Consider the following 19,243-nt stretch of genomic DNA (forward strand, 5'->3'; position numbering starts at 1 on the left):
CCAACCAAGCAACAGAAATGGCTACGTTCACTTTGTCATTATGTTATCTGGTAAAGAAATGAATGGTTGAGCTTTAGTGATAATGCCTGAAGTTGCTGCTATCTGTTAAGAGAGATGGCTATGTGGGATAGATAAAGAAGACGACGGAGGAAATCTTCTTAGACGATGATTTTGATGATAACAGCTCCCGTTTTCACCACTTGTCCTCCTCACCTTCTCCTCCGCCATTCTTTCCCCTGCGATCACTCTTCTTCTTCTTCTTCGCTTCGCCATGAATCAATCGGAAACTTTCATCGGAAGAAAACTCCACGTGTCAGAACCGTATCCTCTTCTTCTTTGTTGCCGCAACCGTCTGTTCGTCCGGATAAGGCATCGGAGTTGAAGACTCTGTGGAAGAAATTCTACAAAGTCGCGTCGCCTTATTGGTTTTCCGAGGACAAAGACCAAGCCAGGCTTCGTCTCGCCGCCGTCTTCGCCCTAACTCTCGCCACCACTGGCATTAGCGTCGGCTTCAATTTCCTCGGCCGTGATTTCTACAATTCTCTCGCCAGTACGATTCTTCAACTCTCTCTCTCTCTCTCTCTCTCTCTCTCTCTCTCTCTCTCAGTTCTCACTTTTCAAATTTCCACTGATAATCTTTTCTCTGTGCTCAATATCTCTCTATTCAAAAGACAAAGACCAAGAGCAATTCACGAAGCAGTTGTTTTATTACCTCTGTGCTTTCGCCGGCGGAATTCCGGTGAGTTTTCCTCAGAGAGATCCTTTAAACGTTAAAAGCCAATCCCAATGATGTTGTTCTCTTCTCCTGGATTTGCAGTTCTTTGTGCTAAGAGATTATACAAAAGAGACTTTATCACTGAGATGGAGATCATGGATGACCAAATATTACCTGCAGCGCTATCTGAAAGATCAAACCTTTTACAAGATCCAGTCTCAGTCTATGATTGACAATCCAGATCAGCGCATTGTTGACGATTTGAGTTCCTTCACTGGAACTGCCTTGTCTTTCTCTTTGACGCTTGTCAATGCCACCATTGACCTCATCTCTTTTAGCAACATCCTCTTCACCATTTATCCTCCTCTCTTTCTCGTTCTCTTGCTCTACTCCTTTGGCGGAACAGCCATCAGTGTCTTTCTTGGCAAGGTAAACTTGCTTTTCCCCCCTATCCATACAATGTTTCTCCATTGCCTAGTTAAGCAGTGATTGTTTCATTTCTGTCCGGCTTCAGATTTTGTCTTTGTTGCAATCATGTTGAGTTCCATTAACATTCCCTCTTGAGTTCAGGGACTAGTCAATCTCAACTTTCTACAAGAGAAGAAAGAGGCTGACTTTCGTTACAGCCTTGTACGAGTGAGGGAAAATGCTGAATCGATAGCTTTCTATGGAGGCGAACAGAATGAAATGCAGCTTCTGCTTCAGCGTTTCAGAAGCGCTTTTGATAATTTAACTGTAAAATTACTTTTCCCTCAGTGATTCTCGAGCTTTCTTATACATATAGATTGCAGTTCATTCATTTTTTCACCTGCAGGAATTGCTGATAGCATCCAGAAACCTAGAATTCTTCACCGACGGATATCGCTACCTCATTCAGATTCTTCCAGTTGCTGTTGTTGCCCCAATGTATTTCTCCGGGAAGATTGAGTTTGGTGTCATTAACCAGTCAGTATCAGCATTCAATCATATCCTAGGAGACTTCTCGCTCGTCGTTTATCAGTTTCAAGCTATCAGCTCTTTTTCTGCTGTCATTGATCGACTAGGTATATTAATTATGTAGTCTGCACTCTCTTATAATGTTCTATATTTATACTACTTGTTGCATACAGATCTCACGAGACCTTAGATCGATACAGAACATTAGACGCAGAATATGCACATCACCATAATTTCTGTTACCTGATGGTGAGAAAAAGATAGTTTAGTAGTAGGATATTGTTTATAATATTGAAGAGTAGAAGTTTAAATGTGTCGTTGTTGTGAGTTATTTTCTTCTATGTTATAACAATATAGACTGTGTAGTAGTAGGATTTTGATAATAATATCTAGTGACAGTATAGATAATAGTATAGACAGTATAATAGTAGGATCTTGTTTATAATATCTAAGAGTGAATACCCGGAAAACAATGCGTCTGCTACAGTTGAGAGTGTGATGGGCAGATATAAAGATCGAGACAGCTATTCTCTGTCCTGCTTAAAATTGGGTCTAAATCATGTCTTATGTACAACGTATTCACAAAATTCCATTATTTCTGCAATCAACTTCTACGGCTAAATGAAAAACTGCATTTGCTGTAGGTTGGGATTCTCCTTTTACGCATCTAATAATATCAAGACTTCTTACAACACAGGTGAATTTGATGATCTTTTGGATAACAGCATCTTCAGAGATCCCTCTGGCACTGCGGACGAGATTGAGCTAACGTATCAGAGTGAGATGAACTCTTCACTGCTGGACACCAATGGTTCAATCAAGTCCCAACTGAACCAAAAGCGTCTGGAGATCGAGGAGCTTACTCTTCAAACACCAACAAATGGAACCACATTGGTTCACAACTTATCTGTGGATATATATGACAAGGATCATCTACTGGTTAGTTCACTCTGACTACTTGTGTTTAAAGCATGTGACTGGTAGATGGGAAGTTCCTTACAAATGCCATTTAACAGATAATGGGTCCTAGTGGGAGCGGTAAAACTTCGCTGCTAAGAGCAATGGCTGGTCTTTGGAGGTCAGGGAAAGGAAAAATCACGTTCTACCTCGATTCTGAGGATGATCTTACACAGGAGGCATCTAATACTCAGGAAAATTCAGAGAAAAGAAGTTCGGGAGACGTATTGTTCCTTCCACAAAGGCCTTATATGGTTCTGGGATCGTTGCGTCAGCAATTGCTTTATCCTACCTGGAGTGCAACTGTGGAGGAGGCGACACCTGGTGGCAGTAATATAGACGGTACTCAGTTTAAATTTGTGGCTAGTAACACCGCTTCTTTCAAATCTTGCATTTAAGTTAATGCAAGCAGATTATGTAACCCAAAAGCAAATCGAGTGGCTCAAACTTTTAAGAAAAAATGCGTTGATTTTGTTAGGTTCACCACCTCTCCTGATCAGAGACGACGGAAATGAAAAGTGTAATAAGCCGACAACAGATGATCTGATGCGGACTCTAGAGAAGGTTTGTCTTGGACATATAGCGGATCGCTTTGGTGGTCTTGATTCGATACACGAGTGGTCCAGTGTTCTTTCACTTGGTGAGCAGCAGCGCCTCGCCTTTGCACGGTTATTGCTTTCTCAGCCAAAGCTGGCGCTCCTGGATGAATCCACCAGTGCGTTGGATGAAGCTAATGAGGTACTTGTTGATTCTCCTCTCATCTATCATTTAGAATATCATGTAACTGTAGCGTTGAGGCATTAATTACTCTTGATGCCCAGGCGCTCCTGTACCAGCAAATCCAGTCGGCTGGCATTACATATATAAGCATTGGCCACCGCCGAACTTTAAAGAAATTCCATAACAAGATCTTACAAATCTCAACGGCAGACCCGAAGAGCAAGGAAAGTAACTGGCGAATAGAGGACGTGGATGCCCAAGATTGTTTGTATGGTCGATTGAATCAAGAGGAGGTGCCAAGTGAAAGCTGATTGATTACATAGAGACAGAAGAAGAAAGTAAATCTGCAACGGGTGTCATGGGCCCGTTCTTGAAACATATAAGAAACATGTTGGTGTCCGAAACAACACCCAGTTTGTATATAATCTACCAGTCTTGACTCTTGACGTTGAGTCAAAAACGAGCGAAAGATGCAAGTGAATAGAGATTGATACAGATTACACAAGGTCTGACCATCAAAGCCTGATTGAAAATAACACACGAGTGTAGATGAGCTAAAAATTCAAAACCAGAAGAGTATCATAAGACCCGGACAAGTGGTGGGCTGATGGGCCCATTTGAGAAAGCCCGAAAGAGTGAACGACTGACTCGACTCGGTCGTTCAAAGTCGAGAGTCGGAGTCGAAAGAGCGCAAAGATGGTGACGAAGGAATCCATTGAAGTGATAGCTCAGAGCATTGGACTCTCCAGTCTTTCTCCGGAAGTCTCAGCGGCTCTTGCTCCCGATGTCGAGTATCGTGTCCTAGAGGTGATGCAGGTATATCATCAACTTCACCTTCACTTTTGCCCTCTAATCCCCTCTTTTAACTTGTCGCCGCTATCTGCAGGAAGCTATCAAATGCATGCGCCATGCTCGCCGCACCACTTTAATGGCTCATGATGTCGATTCTGCTCTCCATTTCAGGAATTTGGAGGTTTCCTCTTCCTCTCTTCTCCTGGTTTCATACCGTTGACTCTGATTTTGACTTTTTTTTTTTTTTTTTTTTTTTTTTTTTTTAGCCTACCTCCGGCTCCAAAAGTATGCGGTTCAAGAGAGCTCCTGAGAACAGAGATCTCTACTTCTTGGATGACAAAGATGTCGAGCTCAAGAATGTGAGTTTCATTGATGTTGGCCATGAAGAAAGAAGATCATGAAATGTTTGTTTATTTTTATGGTCTCTTGTGCAGGTTATCGAAGCTCCTCTACCAAATGCACCTCCTGATGCATCTATCTTCTCTCATTGGTTGGCAATTGATGGTATTCAACCTTCCATTCCACAGAATTCTCATCTCCAAGGTATCTTCTTCTTCTTTTGTGGAAGAATTTGCATCACCTACTTCTCCTTCTAATCCCTCTTCCCTCACAATTTGTAGCCATATCTGACCTTAAACGATCGGAATATAAGGACGATGGCTTGGCTGCTAGACAGGTGCTCTCTAAGGACCTTCAGGTTTATTTTACTTTGTTTGATGCTCAAACTCCTCTCTTTTTTTTTTACCTCGCTCTTTGAGGCTATAATCCTTGCTTGCTCTCGATGCAGATTTACTTTGACAAAGTCACTGAGTGGGCTTTGACTCAATCTGGCTCCACCCTCTTTAGACAAGCACTCTCCAGCTTGGAAACTGACCCTGGACTCCACCCTTTAGTTCCCTTTTTCACTTCTTTCATCGCTGAAGAGGTTGCGTTTGTAATCAAACATTTCAAGTCTTGAGTTTTATCCTAACTTGAGAGTCCTTCTACCACATTTTGACTACTTTTCGGCTTGCAATTTCTCCAGATTGTCAGGAACATGGATAATTACCCAATCTTGTTGGCTTTGATGCGTCTTGCTAGAAGCCTCCTTCATAACCCTCATGTACATATTGAACCATATGTAAGTTTTTTGCGCCCGCTGTTTTTTGTTTTTCTTCTCCTTCTGTTGACTTTTAACTTGTTGTATTCTGTTCAGCTGCATCAATTTATGCCGTCTATTATCACTTGCCTCATTGCCAAGAGCTTAGGAAGAAAGTCATCTGATAATCACTGGCACTTGAGAAACTTCACTGCCAGTACAGTTGCTTCAACGTGCAAAAGGTTAATGTTACATTCTTGCTTTTTGATTTCATGCATCTTGTAGAGCCATATTACTGCTGTGCCATCAAGAGCCTTTTCTTGATTGTCATTATTGAGGATTTATTTGGCAAATTTCATTATTGGGAATTGGGATATACTTACTGTTAACTTACGATATACATTAGAAAGCACAAAAATGATTGTCATCTAATATAATATAGATTACCTGCAATCACATTAGTGAACCTTTACAGGTATGGACATGTTTATCACAACTTGTTGCCACGTGTTACGAGATCACTGCTTCATACCTTTTTGGACCCAACCAAGGCACTTCCACAGCACTATGGGGCAATTCAAGGGATGGTAGCCCTTGGGCTTAATATGGTACTTTTTCTTGATACTTGATTATCATAAGGAAGATTAGCACTTTAGGATTTGCGTCTAGAATTTCCCATAAGAAAGCATAAGTTTAAAATAAGTTTAGAGAGTACTCTCTTACCCTAGGATATATTTCTTGGTCGTCCGTAAGTATTTTTATTGCTTTATCCCTTTGTCTAGGTTCGCTTTCTTGTTCTCCCAAACCTAGGGCCGTATTTGCTGCTTCTTTTACCTGAAATGGAACCTGAGAAGCAGAAGGACGAAGCGAAGAGGCACGGGGCTTGGCTCGTTTATGGAGCGTTGATGGTGAGTATGCTTTCTAGTTTGATACATAAATTAGACAACTTGTTTGCTTTCAATCTCGTGTGGGAAAACAGGCAGGAGATATAAACATTTAACTGTCCATAGGTGGCAGCTGGTCGATGCCTATATGAGAGGCTTAAATCATCTGAGACACTGCTGTCTCCTCCAAATAGCTCTGTCTGGAAGACAAATGGAAAGCTTACCAGTCCCAGGCAAAGTATAAAATCTGGTCTCTTTTTTTTTTTTTTTGAGATCCAAACATGGAGATACATGGGCTTTCTTGAATAATTTTTCTTTGGGCCAAGGTAAACGCAAGGCAAGTAGTGACAACTTAACTCATCAACCACCACTGAAGAAGATAGCAGTAGGGGGAATTATACAAATGAGCTCCGCACAGATGCAGATGCACGGAACCACAACAGTCCCTCAACAGTCGCTAGTTGGAAGGGACATTGCTCGGAGGACTTCAGCTGCTCTGGGCACTGACGTGGACAACTATCTCTTTCCTCTTTTTGAATATTTTGGTGAGAGCATGCTTATGTTCACCCCCAAACATGAGCTCAGTTTCTTCTTGTAATAGATTATTTACATGCAAGTCTTTGTACCACAATGAATACATATATAATCATTCGAGATATCTCGTAGATTGTCAAATTTATAGCGGGCATTCTGTGAGAGGTAAAATTAACCCGTGGTAATCTTACATAGGCATTTGCGTGTGAATACTAATTAAAACTTGGCCTTGATCACAAATATACACCTTTCCACGCTACTCTCCATTCCCATCTCCATCTCCATCTCCACTGTTAGTTGTGAAGAACGGTGTCAGAAAGTTTTTGTCCAACGCGGTGAATGATGTAGTGCTGCAAAGTTTTGTTAAGTGAGTCCCAAAAAATGCAAATATCACTTTTTAAAACATACTAAGCCAATCATTCTCTTTTTCTTACGTTTTGTGAAACTCTTTCAGCTTCATCTTGAACCTGCTTCCTGACGATGATGTATCCTCGTCAGAAGAAGCTCCAATGCTAAAAGGAGGAGGGACATACCGATGATCGCTCTCTTCAAAGCCCTGACCACGTATCTGGGTGCGTTAGAAAAAGTACATACACAAATTTACTTCAAAGGTATTAGATTAGATGTCGAGAGTTTACTTCAGACATGGAGTCATCAAGATCATCACCTACAACTTCCAAAGCTTCCAACATTTTACCTGTCGAACCTCCTATTAGTAAAACCTGAAATATTACTGCAATGGATAAGAAACGAAGCCTATGTATTATTCTCCAACTCTAGCAGATTCTTACGTATACTACCGCTGGAAATGAAGAACATAGATGCTTTTCATGGAGAGAATACAAAACTTACCGTGACAACAACAATGGTTGTGGTTGCAGTAAAGATGATTTGGCCGTGACCCTCTGGTAGGTCATGAAGTGATTGAAGTGCAAGCGCAAATGCCATTGCCCCTCGAAGTCCTATCGATGTGCCAATATGTGTACAAGTTTTAATAGTGTGTAGATATAAAAATGGGCATCAGGAGACAAGAACAAAAGCTATTAACTCATCTCACCACTATACCAAAGGGCTTTTTGGTGCTTCATAGGTATCTTCTGGTTCTCCTGTCTAAATAGGTTGACCAAATATGCACACCCAAATACATTGACAGCCCTGCGTGAGAAAAACATATAGGTAAATCTGAATGGAAAACCATGGTGATAAATGATAATGAAGCAATCAGCCAGGATAAAAAAGCATTCGTAAGGGATTTAGTCACCTAGCCACGCCAATAAACAACTGATGTCAGTCATGAAAAGCAGAAGCAAAAGGTAAAGTCAAGGATTATCAACACTGGCTAACACTGCATACAATCACTGACGATCAGCAAATGAGGATACAATAGAGAAAAGGATAAACCCAACATGGGACCAGCTATGCTGCTCCATGGCAATATCAAATCCCATGTAAATGAACCTAGAAAAGCATGAAACAAATCAATATCAACCCAAAAGTGCTTTAAGCGTAGAAATTATTATCCAACAATGGATGCTATTGCTCTGGACTCACGTGAAAGTTTCCGCCAGCGAGGATATCAAGTGAAAAAAAGAAGATACGAAACTCTGTGAAGCTTCTGAGAGATTTGAGAAAGTGTAGCGCTTCATAACCTACAGTAGCACTGTATTAGGCTGCCTAAATATGTCTTTTCAAGATATTAGGATCAACTAAGAAATTAAAATTACAATGACTCGGCTATTACAATTCCTGTGAAGAGTATAGACACAATGCCGGAGAGACCAACACCTTCTGCAAGCATGTATCTGACAGAATAACCAAAATTCATTAGGGGAAGAAGTGTTGTCATAAATACGAAGAGACAGGAGGAGAGTGGTTTTCTCTACTTACGAAAAATACGGGAAAAGCACAAAGAGACAACACTCCAAGTTCTGAAGACTGAGGTAGAGAAAAGAAAAAGCAAATACATTACAATATGTTCAAAGAGTATTAACAATAAAAATACAACAGTATAGAAAGAGTTAAGAAAAGATGTGGCACTTACTTCTCAGTATCCAATCCTGCATACTTAAAGAGGTGTTCTGAGTTAAGATTTTACAATACATTTGGCCATGTGACATCTAATAAGCAAAAAAGAGGAATCGAGGAAGGATATTAAAGCTGAAGTGAATCCAACCCCAACCCCTGCAGAATAATATTAAGACAGTTAGTATGTTTAAGCAATATATGAGGTCAATGGACTCGGTTAGAAGCTACTGTCTTACACCATTGGAACTATTTTTCTGGGAGAAAAGTAAAAAAAAGAAAATAACAGATTATATTCTGATTCATGTAAAAGAAAGGGGGAAAACAGGTCTTATATATATTGAGAAAAATCAGGCCTTACATATGTAGATGTATACGTGATTGTTAAGGACTTTAAAAGAAAGAGATTCCCTGATTCAAGGGGTAAATAATACGACCGTTTCAGTTCAAGTTATTGCTTATTTTGGTTGTATCAATCTTCACAAAGATACCTACTCTACTAGTCTTTTGTTCATTGTTTAACAAATAGTGCGTCTAGTTTCGTAGGAGGGACTTTTATGAGTTGATGAGCCAAATATTGTTATAAAAACTGTGACGAAGGATCAAAAGGAGTAAGAGCAAACAGACCTGCAGACATTGAGCCAGCAAAAGTCTCAAGAAACCTGATCACCACCATGAGAAAATGTTCCCCAGACGAGGACTGGCGGTTTACTAAGGACATTGTTCTGCATCGAAAGTTTTTCTATAGTACTTTAATACTTTTTTTAAAAGGTATCTAAAATGAAAAAATTCATGTCATTTACAGACCTGTACAATGATATTGCCATCTACGAGCCAAACCACATACAGGAAACGCGAAAACCCATTTGATGGAGTTAGTGAGTGTTCTGGGTTATTTCGTTTGCATATATACCTAAAAGGAAGAGCCCAATATCGCAGCAGATAATAAACACTCACAGCATCATTCAAAACTGATTCTCCAAAGACCAAAGCATACAAGTTGACATCGGTGCCCACATCCTGCCATCAGATTTTACAAATAAAAGGCATCATTTTAGGGGAAAGGCATGCTGTGTTTTACTTGTATCCTCTGGTGGCATCATCATATATTGCACTTAGGGATAAAACTGATAGTAAAAGGGAAAGCAGAAGCACCTGGAATATAGACAGTACAGTGACAGGGTCCGTAGCTGATATAAGTGCACCAAACATAAGACACTCAACAAATGGAAGTTTATACATGAGATACATAGAGCCGCCAAGATAACTGCAAAAAAGCGGGAAAACCAGATAAGGGGTAGAAGCAAAATTGAATCAAACACAGAAGCTATTAAAAACTAAGAAAGAAGAGGGTCATGATCCCTACACCAGACCACCAGTGACAACTGAAGCGACAAAAGTTCCGATGATAGCAAAGGTAACAATGGCTCCAAAGTTAGAAAAGAATGGTTTCTGCATCCAGAGATTTTTTTTTATCTTAGCCATTGTTCAAGTCAGGTTATTGTGGAAGAAAGAAAGATAAGCACTTACAGGTTGAAGACTGAAACCTGACTGGGTTCAAACAAATGAATGATGTCAAGGAAAATGACATAATATATAGCAGCAAATTTGAAGGATCAAATGAAGCAAAGGATATAATATGATGGGAGGCAACAGAAACAAGAAGAAGAACTCCTCGTGGAAATTAAACCACGTCCTGATACAGAGGCAGAAAGAACAAACCAGTAAGTAAGCGAGGAAACGATAAAAGGAAAACTCAGGAAACTTTGGTGGAGGAGGGCAAAACCTAATGCTAGTCTCAGTATCGGAGATATTAGCAAGTACACCGACGATTAAACCTGAAAATTACGACGGAAGAAGAAGCTAGGGATGAGAGAAATCAAAGAGAGAGAGAGAGAGAGAGAGAGAGAGAGAGCAAAAGGAAAAGAGAAAGGGATTTACCAATGAGAAGCGAACCGCTGGCTTCAGGAAGATAGTGGAATCGATGACGGCGGAGGACATGGCCGAGAACGAAGGAAAGGACGAGCATCATTATCTGAAGCAGTATACCAACGCCGGCGGCTTGCTGCTGCTTAACCTGGCCCTGAGGGTCGTGGTCCACCGGAGAAATCACCAGTTCCTCCATTTGCGATTTGAGATTGGACGACTTTGGGGAGAAAGAATGTCGAGCCTTTTAGACGAACATGAGTCAAATCGCTAAAACGCCGTCGTTTCATCGTCACCCACCATGTCTCTCTCTCTGTCTCTTTTAAATATGCAACTAGATAAATTTCCAGCACATGACAATTAAAGAAGTGCATTGTAGTTTTAGTTATAAAAATTATTGTATTATTATTCGGAATCCAATATCTGTTAGTGTATTATAAAACATGTTAAAAAAAAGTTTTATATTTCAATCATCGATTTTTCGTATCGGAATTCGTTTTACCCGTAAAATAATTAAAGACGAAAATTTCTTTTCTAACGTAACTTAAATAACAAACACATATACATCTTTGTAAAAGAGTTGATGAAGATTTACAAAATTTAGATTGCTCGAAAACTAAGAAGATGTATGTTTGGTAAATTTGAGAGGATGAAGATGATATCAGGGAATATATTTTTAGAGAAATATTTTTGTAGGGTTCCGTTTAATTTTTGAAATTTGGATTGCCTTCAAAATTTGAAAAATTAATTTATTGTTGATTTTATGATAGATTTAGTTTTGAGAATTAATTTTATAAATGTAGTTTGGATTTATGAACCTAGGAAAATTTGTACTTACAAAAGTTATAAAAATATATTCTAATATATTAATTTACATGAATTATACGCTTACATGTTTGAGTTGTTATATATATATATATATATATATATATATATATATATATGTTAGTCTGGATTTAAAAATATAGACCTTAGATCAATTTAATATATATACATATACACAAATTCTGTATGTATAGATAAAGATATGATGTTTGTATTATTGATGTTTAATATTAATTAACGAAATAATTAGAATATCATGGCACCTTTGTAACTAATCTAGTAATATATAGACCATTAGTTTGCTCGATTTATGAAATAAAAAATGTCTGTTTGATTTTAAGTTTAAGCTTGGACGTAGCATGTCTTAAATTTTAATATTAGATAATACAGATTTGTTATTTGTTATGCATATATAGAAAAAATGTAACATTTGTTATGTGTTTGCTAATATAGAAATAATAAAGTTTGTCTCGTATACATTGTGTTTTTTTTTTTAATTTTTAATTAGAAATTCGTTTTTGATTAGTGGGATATATGGATATATGAGACTAATGGCAAATTCTGTAAATAGTCTAATAAATCTTGGGTAATTATCTAAATAGAAGTCAAATCATTGTAAGAGCGACACATCAGCGTGGCAATCTTGTTAATAACACATGATGGTAAGTTTTTTTTTAAAAAATGTTTCTCTATTAATATATAGGGGATTTTCAAAATGTCTCTTTGAATAAAAGACAGTTGTCTCTTGTCATTCATTTTATGATCTTGTCCTACATCTCCTGCTAAGTCAATATCATTAAGGGGTTTTATGGAGAAGATGGTAGGTACCGTAGGCCGATTAGCGGTTATTTACTTTTTGTTTTTGGCATCAATCAGTTTTGTATATGGTGTGATCCCTATTCAGTGGGACTTAGATATATCAATAAGATGAAAAAAGAAGAAGAAGAAGAGGTTCACATAATGAAGACCAAAAGCAATCCCATTATCGCTTTAACATCCCAATTACGCATTTTACTTATTAGAATAGCAAGTGGAATGAATGGAGTAGAAACAATCAAGAACGTCCAAATAAATGCAAAGCTTAGCATGAGAGTCAAGCAAGTACATGCTTAGAAGCACATCATATCTCACGTCACCAATCCAACCTTTATACTACTACAAATAGGCTTCATAATTAGACAAATATGAAACACCTCACTTCACCTTTGCAACAACATACACCCAAAATGGCTGCCTCTGTTGACTTCTTCCCCTTTTACCCACCACCGTCCCATCAACATCCTCTCCCGTCTCCGTTCCCAGCCCCACCGCATCATCCGCCCCCTCCTTCCCACATTGTCCCTCCATCGCCCCCATCTTCTCGTCCCCATTACCCACCGCCACCTCCTTCCCTCTTTGGTCCTCCTCCACCACCTCTTCCCCATTCCCCACCTCCACCATATCCTCGTCCCCATCAGCCACCGCCTCCACCTCACGTTCTTCCACCACCACCACCACCACCGGGGCATCATGTTATCATTGTGGTTGTTATCTCTCTTGGTAGTTTGTTTCTTCTTGCATTCCTCGCTGCTGCTCTCTTCTGCTATCTCAAGAAAAGAAGAATGTCTTCTACAAAGACTGAGATTATCAAGTTTGATGAACACCTCAAAGTCCAAGAAGTCATAGTGCCAGGACCCCATGGCGAACCAACTAGAGTGGTAATGCTTGAAGAAGACATTCATTTGGAAGAGGATATTCACAAGACTGAAAAGCTTAGCAGAGCTAACCATCTCAGTTCAACTGGAGGACATGCGATTGATATATCAGATCCCAATCACCACTTTATTGAGAACAAGGCCTAGATCAAAAGCTATGCGATAGGCCAAAATGTAATCAGTCATTTATTCTCACTGTTTAACTAATAAATAAGGTACCAAATCTTGCAATCCAAAACTTGATAACTGTGCTTTTCTCCCCGATATTGGTTCCAAAAAGAGGCACATGTCCTTTCAATTAAAACAAATTCCATGCCACTATAGCACATACAAATATATACTCTACACTGTTTATGCCGTATTTTTCCCTTTCCTCCTTCCTTCACCTAACTTCATGATTTCTACTTTGACCAATCAATTGACAATATATGTAACCTTATAGATTTATGATCATTGATTTCATTTGCTCGCTTTTTTAATGTGGATTCTTAGTGTACCCTGTTTGGTTTCTCAATAACATTATTCCATTTAACTTCAGATGTTTCTATCAATAAGTTATGAAAATCAGACCTTTTTTTCAGTCTTGGGAGCAGCCCTGATTTCTCCCACAAATTCACAAGTATAAAGTCAACTCTTACGAGCCCATATAACCATTGACTATCGTAAAACCAACACAGCGACTGCATATAGAACGTTAGAAACATAGTTATTACAGGAAAACTGAAAACCTGGCAGCATCGTGGATCAACATAACCAATCACAATCAGACAGCAAAAAACAATCACGGCATGTGTCATACACTTATCATCAGTATTAACATAAAGCAAAAGTTCCTATATGACATAGTCCAAATGTTACAGACCATAAACACAATTTATGATTTGTTGTACCCTCTAAAAGACCGGATGATGAATCTGCGACAAGAAGCAACATGCCCAATTTAGCTCAGGAGGAGTTTCCTAAGTGGGGGAAAACAAGGGATTTTCTTCAGCCGCTTATCTCTCTCATATCTCGTACAAAAACTTCTCAAACAGTTTCATGTGTTCAGATTGGAGGGCAATGGCCACGGATAAGCTGCCATCATTTGTAGGACTTGGTAGCACAAACGACAAACCCTCGTAGGGAATTCCACCAGGTCCCATAAATATGGGACGACCCCAACCAAAGTCTGCATCATAAATGGGTAATCTGACCCAGCTTGTGATTCCCAAATTTGGGCACTTGTAGGTATGTGCACCGCGGACAAGGGCTGACAGATCAGGCTGCATCTCCAGGTAGTCAAGAGCTGACCTCAGATAGTTATCGTCCATGCGAACCAAAACATCATGAATAAGTCCTGCAGCATACCATGTTGGCTTTGATAGCAGATCCCCTGCAACGGCCAATGGTGTCGCGGTGAATATAACATTGCCAAAGTAACCAGGGGGAAGCTGCGGGCGCAGTCTGGACCTTCCATCAGTTGCAATATACAATTTGGTCTCTTGGTCGTCTGGAAGTCCGCGCGCCTTGCCCACTGATCTCCACACGTGGCCTGCCAACATCTCGTATGAGCTGTAACTTACAATGTTCCCATCCTCCTTGGATTTAGCCTTGAGAGCAACAAGCTGGTCGCGTGATAATTTGAAAATAGAGACGGTGGTATTGTCAGGGCCTGATTTGGACGGATCAAGAGGGATCCTCATACTGGGGGCAGGCTGATATTCAACATGATGAAAAGCAGGCTGAGGCGGGTCCCGAGCGCGGAGGAGGGTTCGATCAATGAAGGGTGGAATGGTAAGGTCAAGACCACGGGCCATATCAGACCATGTGTTGATAAAGTGGAGACCAGAGAAACCATCTGCAGCGTGGTGTTGCATACCAACCCCAAGGGAAGCTCCCCCACATTTAAAGAAGGTCACCTACAAATACATCAAGGAATATTTATTACATATATGAGTAAATCCGTGTGGGGATATTATTAGATCAAGAATCAAGCTAGAGACAAAACTAGAAACTGAAAACACAAGCACCAACCAGTATTATTAAATAACTAACTCTATTTCTTTTGCCCAACTAGTATTAAATAACTAACTCTATCTGGGAAATGTTTCTCCCAGGTTCCAATGAAAAAAGCGGACCTGCAAAACGAGAAGCGGGAAAGAGTGGATGCCGGCGGAGTGATCAACATCGGGAATAAGCTGGCGGAGATTGAGGGTAGGAGCGAAGTCACCAAAATCATCGATGACAGAGGGAGTATCGGCAACGACGAAGAGAACACCGGCGCCGTTGCAATCGATCTCGATACGACCATCATCGTCTCTCTTCAAGCGACCGGCCATGGGGTAAAAGGGGACGAGGGCCTTGGAGAGAGCGTCCTTCATGATCTGAGGGTCGAAGAAATTGGAGGCACCGGTGGGTCTGTAGAAGTAGACACTGGGGGTGTGGAATCTGGGGATAACAAGGTCAACGTTGGAGTTCCAAAGATTAGTGATAGGCGTCTCGGCGGCAGGCCGGACCATGGTGGAATCTCGGATGTTAATTTTCATACTTGGTTTTGGTTGGATCAAACAAAAAACGAAAGGATATGTTTTGAATTTGATCTGAGAAATGGTGTTAGAAGGGAGGAGGGGTAGATATAAGTGGGTGTGAGCCAAAAAAAAAAAAAAAAAAAAAAAATGCCAAAGGTCGTAATCCTTCACCTACCGTCCTCGCCCCCGCCTACTCCATCTGTCGACCAACTCTCTCGGCAGCTCTATCATTGGTCCATCTCATCACCGGGTCCTACTCATCTTTGCGGGGGTTGGTAAGAGCATCTCCAATGGTGAGAGTCCCCCATGGGCTCTCACCAATTGTTTAAACATATTTTTTTTTGAAATTTTTAGATGAGAACTTGGGGTTTTTTTTTTTAATTTTCATAGTCTAATGGTAGTTTCTCTTGTGGGGTTCTTAAAATTTTTTTTTTTTGAAAATATTTTGATTTTGATGTAATATGATGTTTGGTTTTGATGTAATTTGATGAATTAGGACAAAGTAATTGGTGTAATTAGTGTTTGGTGTTTCAAGAGTTCATAATCACATCAAAAACTTGTCAAATGCAAAAAATAGATTCATGATCTACACATATTAAACTTGTCAAATGCAAAACAGAGATTCATGATCTACACATATTTTGATTTGAGTGTCTTGTCTCCTACTTGGCCTATACAAGACAGATTTGGTGTCTTCTACATCAAAAACACATTCAAAACAAAGCACGTTCAAATTTCATAGCATAGACAATTCACAAGCAACATTGAACTTGCCTTCTCCACTGCCTTTCTCCTCTTGGCTTCTCCATTTGCAGTTCTCCATTTATACTCAACAAAAACAGAGAGAAATAAAGCACATTAGCATAAACAATTCACATTCAAAAACTATATATTGATTCAACAACCTAATCAAACACAACCAACCACACTTTCTAATTTCTCAACAACCAACAAAATTGTTAGGCTACAAACGTTTAGAAAACGGAATCAAAACGTCCATGAGCTTCTTGTATCTCTCTTTAGTGCTCTCTTCAATCTCCTTCAAAAGCTTCTCATTCCCTTCCTCTAATTTCGCAGCCAAAGTCTCTAACTCAACTTGATAAGCTTGTTTCCTCTCTCGAGACCTAGCAGCGGATTCACGGTTCTTGATCATCCTCTTCTGTCTTTGAGCTGCAGCTTTATCCATTGCCTTCGTCATCACTCTCCCTCTCTTTCCTCTCATTCCTCCTCCTCCAACCATTGATCCTTCAATCATCTGAAACGAACTTTGTTGCTGCGGCTGAGACATTATCGGAAAATCGAATGTATAGCTACCGTCGTTGCCTCCGTCATCACTCTCCCTCTCTTTCCGTTGTTAACGTTGTTCCGATCCTTTGTACCAAAACGTGAAGCTTGAAGTTGGTTGTTCTCAGGGCAGACCATAGGAGTTTAACCTAGCATTGCCAAACCTGTTATTTAGATTAGTGGATTAGTGGAGTTCACAATTAAGAAACTGATTCCAAACAGAAATAAAGACCTTAATTCAAGAGCAGCAACATCATTAAACTCAGTATATGCTTCTAAGGTTAATAAACTGAATCAAATACACCTAGAACATTACAATCAAGTACTTATCATACAACTAGGCAAGTTATCGTATCTCTGCTTCTAAGTTAGTTTCCACGTTTTACCACAATGTTTTATACATAGGTTCATACATATAAAGCTCTCATGATTTAGAATCAAACAAAAACTACCTTTCGATTACTCCATCAAGGCATGATCTTCTTCCCAAGAAGCAAGATGCACACACTCACACTATCACCCACTTAAAGATCTTGTTCAACACTAGAAAGTAACTTTTCTTTTGACTACTTCAGAAGCAGCCGAAAGATATGATTACAACAACAAAACCCAGCGTTTTTCCAGCAAATTCTAAAATGATGGAACACCCAAGAGAGAAAAAATAGCATCTTGCGTGATGATATCAAAGAGTATCATCTCCAAACTAGTTTGAGCTAGTTTCAAAAATCAGTTTGATCATCTTCAACCTAAGCTACACAAGATCAATTTGCAAATAGTAAACTTAAAATTCCCACCTCACAAACATATCTACACACAAAAATTCCATGAAACCTTAAAGAACCCCAGAAACAACAAAACGAAAACCCTAATTATGACAACTAATTGCGCAAATCTACACACACAAAATTGGAGGATTAACGCAGACAACAAAACACCACCCGAAGCAAGTTTTCCAATTTCATGGAGAAAAAGATAGTGGCGAAAGCTTTAATCTAAACCTAATTTATTGTTTGATGATCGAGACGGCGGATGATGATGATCGAGACATGATCACAAATCTCCTCTGTTTTTGCAGTGGGAGAGAAAGAGAGGAGGAAGAGAGAGAGAAAACACGAACGTCGTTTTTTTGTTTCCTTTCATATTAAACGCATTGACTCACACGCCGATGCGTCAGCGGCTCTCTCTGATTCTCAAATGTCTCTCAAGAGAATCGGTTCTTTGATTATTTAGTAGTTTTGATTTATTTTAATTGCAATTAAACAAGAGAACCCCACAATTTTTACTTGAAAACCTTCCTTTGGAGATGCTCTAAACCCTTCCTCAGTTTTTTTTTTTTTTTGTCTCGCTAAAGTCTAAATAGCAATGGGCTCCAATTATTATATTTTGATCTTCTGGGCCTTTCTGCACCAGCAACGAAAATAGAATAAACCTAGCATTATGGCCCGCATAGCACGTACTACTCATTCATTTTTTTTTTTATAGAAAACTAAAATATTTGTTGCCATCAAACATTTTTGGTATAAACGAAATATTTTTTAACACTTGGAGAATTTTATCAAATACTTTGTTAGAGAATATGTATTTTTCAGACTTTAAAAAAAAAAAAAAAAAAGACAAAATCATTGATCGGTTGAACTGTAGCTGGAGATGATTTGCCGTAGTTATGAGATTTTTATTTTCACTAGCTCTACTGGTTTTACCTATAAATTTTGTTGTTGTAAGTTTTTTTAGTTACAGGTTTTTATGACAAAAATGATTGATAAAAATAATATTAAATTTGTGTTAAATATTTTAAATTAAAAAACTGGTTCATTTCATATCATTTGTTTTTATTATCTTGCTGATTATTTTCTGATTTTTAAAATTTATTTATTGTTGTTGTTTTAAAAAATATATTTACCATATTTTTTAATTTAATAGTAATGTGAATATTATTAGTCTACACATTTTACAGCAAAAAATAAGGCTCTAGGATTTTTACTTGCTACAACAAAAGATTTTTTTTTGTGGGCAATAACTTTCTTATTGGAACAAACTAGGTATACGTAGCCACGCATAGCGTGGCTTATTGTTGTTTTGTATAGATTTTTGTAGTAGTGTAACCAATCAAATAATCTGACTAAATTTAATTATAAATAGCAATAAAATTAATATATATATATATATATATATATATATATATATATATATATATATTAATATGGTATTTAAACTTTTTGTTCGTTTGTTCATGTAAAACACGTTTGATTTTCAATAATAAAAATTCAAATAATTTTTGAGAAAAACTATATATATAAATAAATATTTGGAGAATAATTTTAAACTATTTTTCCTCTTTCTCATTATTCCACGCAATTCAAGTTATATTA

General features: G+C 38.7%; 6 protein-coding genes across 8 annotated transcripts; 3 read left to right on the forward strand and 3 right to left on the reverse strand.

The window, feature by feature from the left end:
- Positions 1-29: 29 nt before the first annotated feature.
- On the forward strand, positions 30-3,823 carry LOC9327946 (ABC transporter D family member 2, chloroplastic). The gene is made up of 9 exons (XM_002891838.2): positions 30-550; positions 672-739; positions 818-1,144; positions 1,286-1,450; positions 1,530-1,758; positions 2,349-2,590; positions 2,668-2,950; positions 3,087-3,346; positions 3,430-3,823. The coding sequence occupies exons 1-9, from the start codon at positions 166-168 to the stop codon at positions 3,637-3,639; spliced, it is 2,169 nt and encodes a 722-aa protein (XP_002891884.1). The 5' UTR covers positions 30-165; the 3' UTR covers positions 3,640-3,823.
- A 106-nt stretch (positions 3,824-3,929) lies between these two features.
- Positions 3,930-6,759, forward strand: LOC9327947 (transcription initiation factor TFIID subunit 6b). Of its 2 annotated transcripts, none has more exons than XM_021013771.1 (12): positions 3,930-4,144; positions 4,215-4,301; positions 4,387-4,479; positions 4,555-4,663; positions 4,741-4,796; positions 4,908-5,045; positions 5,145-5,240; positions 5,316-5,440; positions 5,674-5,806; positions 5,981-6,106; positions 6,209-6,320; positions 6,409-6,759. In XM_021013771.1, the coding sequence occupies exons 1-12, from the start codon at positions 4,025-4,027 to the stop codon at positions 6,678-6,680; spliced, it is 1,467 nt and encodes a 488-aa protein (XP_020869430.1). In that variant the 5' UTR covers positions 3,930-4,024; the 3' UTR covers positions 6,681-6,759. The 2 variants fall into 2 exon arrangements, with proteins under 2 accessions (XP_020869430.1, XP_020869429.1); XM_021013770.1 differs by having other exon boundaries at positions 4,008-4,144; positions 4,741-4,817; positions 6,409-6,731.
- LOC9327948 (sodium/hydrogen exchanger 5) lies at positions 6,659-10,871 on the reverse strand. 2 transcript variants are annotated; one of them, XM_002894521.2, is made up of 21 exons: positions 10,580-10,870; positions 10,425-10,476; positions 10,275-10,334; positions 10,169-10,193; positions 10,005-10,090; positions 9,794-9,905; positions 9,596-9,658; positions 9,446-9,465; positions 9,266-9,363; positions 8,769-8,797; positions 8,658-8,689; positions 8,504-8,551; positions 8,358-8,418; positions 8,168-8,265; positions 7,999-8,074; positions 7,878-7,897; positions 7,674-7,771; positions 7,469-7,578; positions 7,255-7,338; positions 7,051-7,172; positions 6,659-6,966 (listed from the first exon to the last, which is right to left on the reverse strand). In XM_002894521.2, the coding sequence occupies exons 1-21, from the start codon at positions 10,761-10,763 to the stop codon at positions 6,873-6,875; spliced, it is 1,572 nt and encodes a 523-aa protein (XP_002894567.1). In that variant the 5' UTR covers positions 10,764-10,870; the 3' UTR covers positions 6,659-6,872. The 2 variants fall into 2 exon arrangements, with proteins under 2 accessions (XP_002894567.1, XP_020869428.1); XM_021013769.1 differs by lacking the exons at positions 6,659-6,966; positions 7,051-7,172 and having other exon boundaries at positions 7,260-7,349; positions 10,580-10,871.
- A 1,245-nt stretch (positions 10,872-12,116) lies between these two features.
- On the forward strand, positions 12,117-13,401 carry LOC9330629 (proline-rich receptor-like protein kinase PERK2). Its single transcript, XM_021011851.1, has one exon. It carries the CDS (start codon positions 12,574-12,576, stop codon positions 13,228-13,230), a length of 657 nt encoding a protein of 218 aa, XP_020867510.1. The 5' UTR covers positions 12,117-12,573; the 3' UTR covers positions 13,231-13,401.
- Positions 13,402-13,795: 394 nt separating this feature from the next.
- LOC9327949 (shikimate O-hydroxycinnamoyltransferase) lies at positions 13,796-15,837 on the reverse strand. The gene is made up of 2 exons (XM_002894522.2): positions 15,201-15,837; positions 13,796-14,981 (listed from the first exon to the last, which is right to left on the reverse strand). Exons 1-2 carry the CDS (start codon positions 15,606-15,608, stop codon positions 14,088-14,090), a joined length of 1,302 nt encoding a protein of 433 aa, XP_002894568.1. The 5' UTR covers positions 15,609-15,837; the 3' UTR covers positions 13,796-14,087.
- Positions 15,838-16,554: 717 nt separating this feature from the next.
- On the reverse strand, positions 16,555-16,878 carry LOC9330630 (G-box-binding factor 4). Its single transcript, XM_002894523.2, has one exon. The coding sequence runs from the start codon at positions 16,876-16,878 to the stop codon at positions 16,555-16,557; it is 324 nt and encodes a 107-aa protein (XP_002894569.2).
- Between the last annotated feature and the right edge of the window lie 2,365 nt (positions 16,879-19,243).

The sequence above is a fragment of the Arabidopsis lyrata genome (genome assembly GCF_000004255.2).
Source record: "Arabidopsis lyrata subsp. lyrata unplaced genomic scaffold ARALYscaffold_1, whole genome shotgun sequence".
Classification (NCBI taxonomy): Eukaryota; Viridiplantae; Streptophyta; class Magnoliopsida; order Brassicales; family Brassicaceae; genus Arabidopsis; species Arabidopsis lyrata.

What these genes read in the sequence shown, in the direction of transcription:
- LOC9327949 (XM_002894522.2), bottom strand. Translation starts at nt 15,608, where the DNA reads ATGAAAATTAACATCCGAGATTCCACCATGGTCCGGCCTGCCGCCGAG. An exon ending in TCCCGCTTCTCGTTTTGCAG is followed by an intron (nt 14,982 to 15,200) that starts GTCCGCTTTTTT and finishes ATGTATTTGTAG; the next exon opens with GTGACCTTCTTTAAATGTGG.
- LOC9327947 (XM_021013770.1), top strand. Translation starts at nt 4,025, where the DNA reads ATGGTGACGAAGGAATCCATTGAAGTGATAGCTCAGAGCATTGGACTC. An exon ending in ACAGAATTCTCATCTCCAAG is followed by an intron (nt 4,664 to 4,740) that starts GTATCTTCTTCT and finishes CACAATTTGTAG; the next exon opens with CCATATCTGACCTTAAACGA. An exon ending in TAGCCCTTGGGCTTAATATG is followed by an intron (nt 5,807 to 5,980) that starts GTACTTTTTCTT and finishes CCCTTTGTCTAG; the next exon opens with GTTCGCTTTCTTGTTCTCCC.
- LOC9330629 (XM_021011851.1), top strand. Translation starts at nt 12,574, where the DNA reads ATGAAACACCTCACTTCACCTTTGCAACAACATACACCCAAAATGGCT.
- LOC9327946 (XM_002891838.2), top strand. Translation starts at nt 166, where the DNA reads ATGATTTTGATGATAACAGCTCCCGTTTTCACCACTTGTCCTCCTCAC. An exon ending in TTTCTACAATTCTCTCGCCA is followed by an intron (nt 551 to 671) that starts GTACGATTCTTC and finishes TCTATTCAAAAG; the next exon opens with ACAAAGACCAAGAGCAATTC. An exon ending in TGCTGTCATTGATCGACTAG is followed by an intron (nt 1,759 to 2,348) that starts GTATATTAATTA and finishes CTTACAACACAG; the next exon opens with GTGAATTTGATGATCTTTTG.
- LOC9330630 (XM_002894523.2), bottom strand. Translation starts at nt 16,878, where the DNA reads ATGTCTCAGCCGCAGCAACAAAGTTCGTTTCAGATGATTGAAGGATCA.
- LOC9327948 (XM_002894521.2), bottom strand. Translation starts at nt 10,763, where the DNA reads ATGGAGGAACTGGTGATTTCTCCGGTGGACCACGACCCTCAGGGCCAG. An exon ending in TTGGATTCACTTCAGCTTTA is followed by an intron (nt 8,690 to 8,768) that starts ATATCCTTCCTC and finishes AACTCAGAACAC; the next exon opens with CTCTTTAAGTATGCAGGATT. An exon ending in TTGTTTATTGGCGTGGCTAG is followed by an intron (nt 7,772 to 7,877) that starts GTGACTAAATCC and finishes TTTCTCACGCAG; the next exon opens with GGCTGTCAATGTATTTGGGT.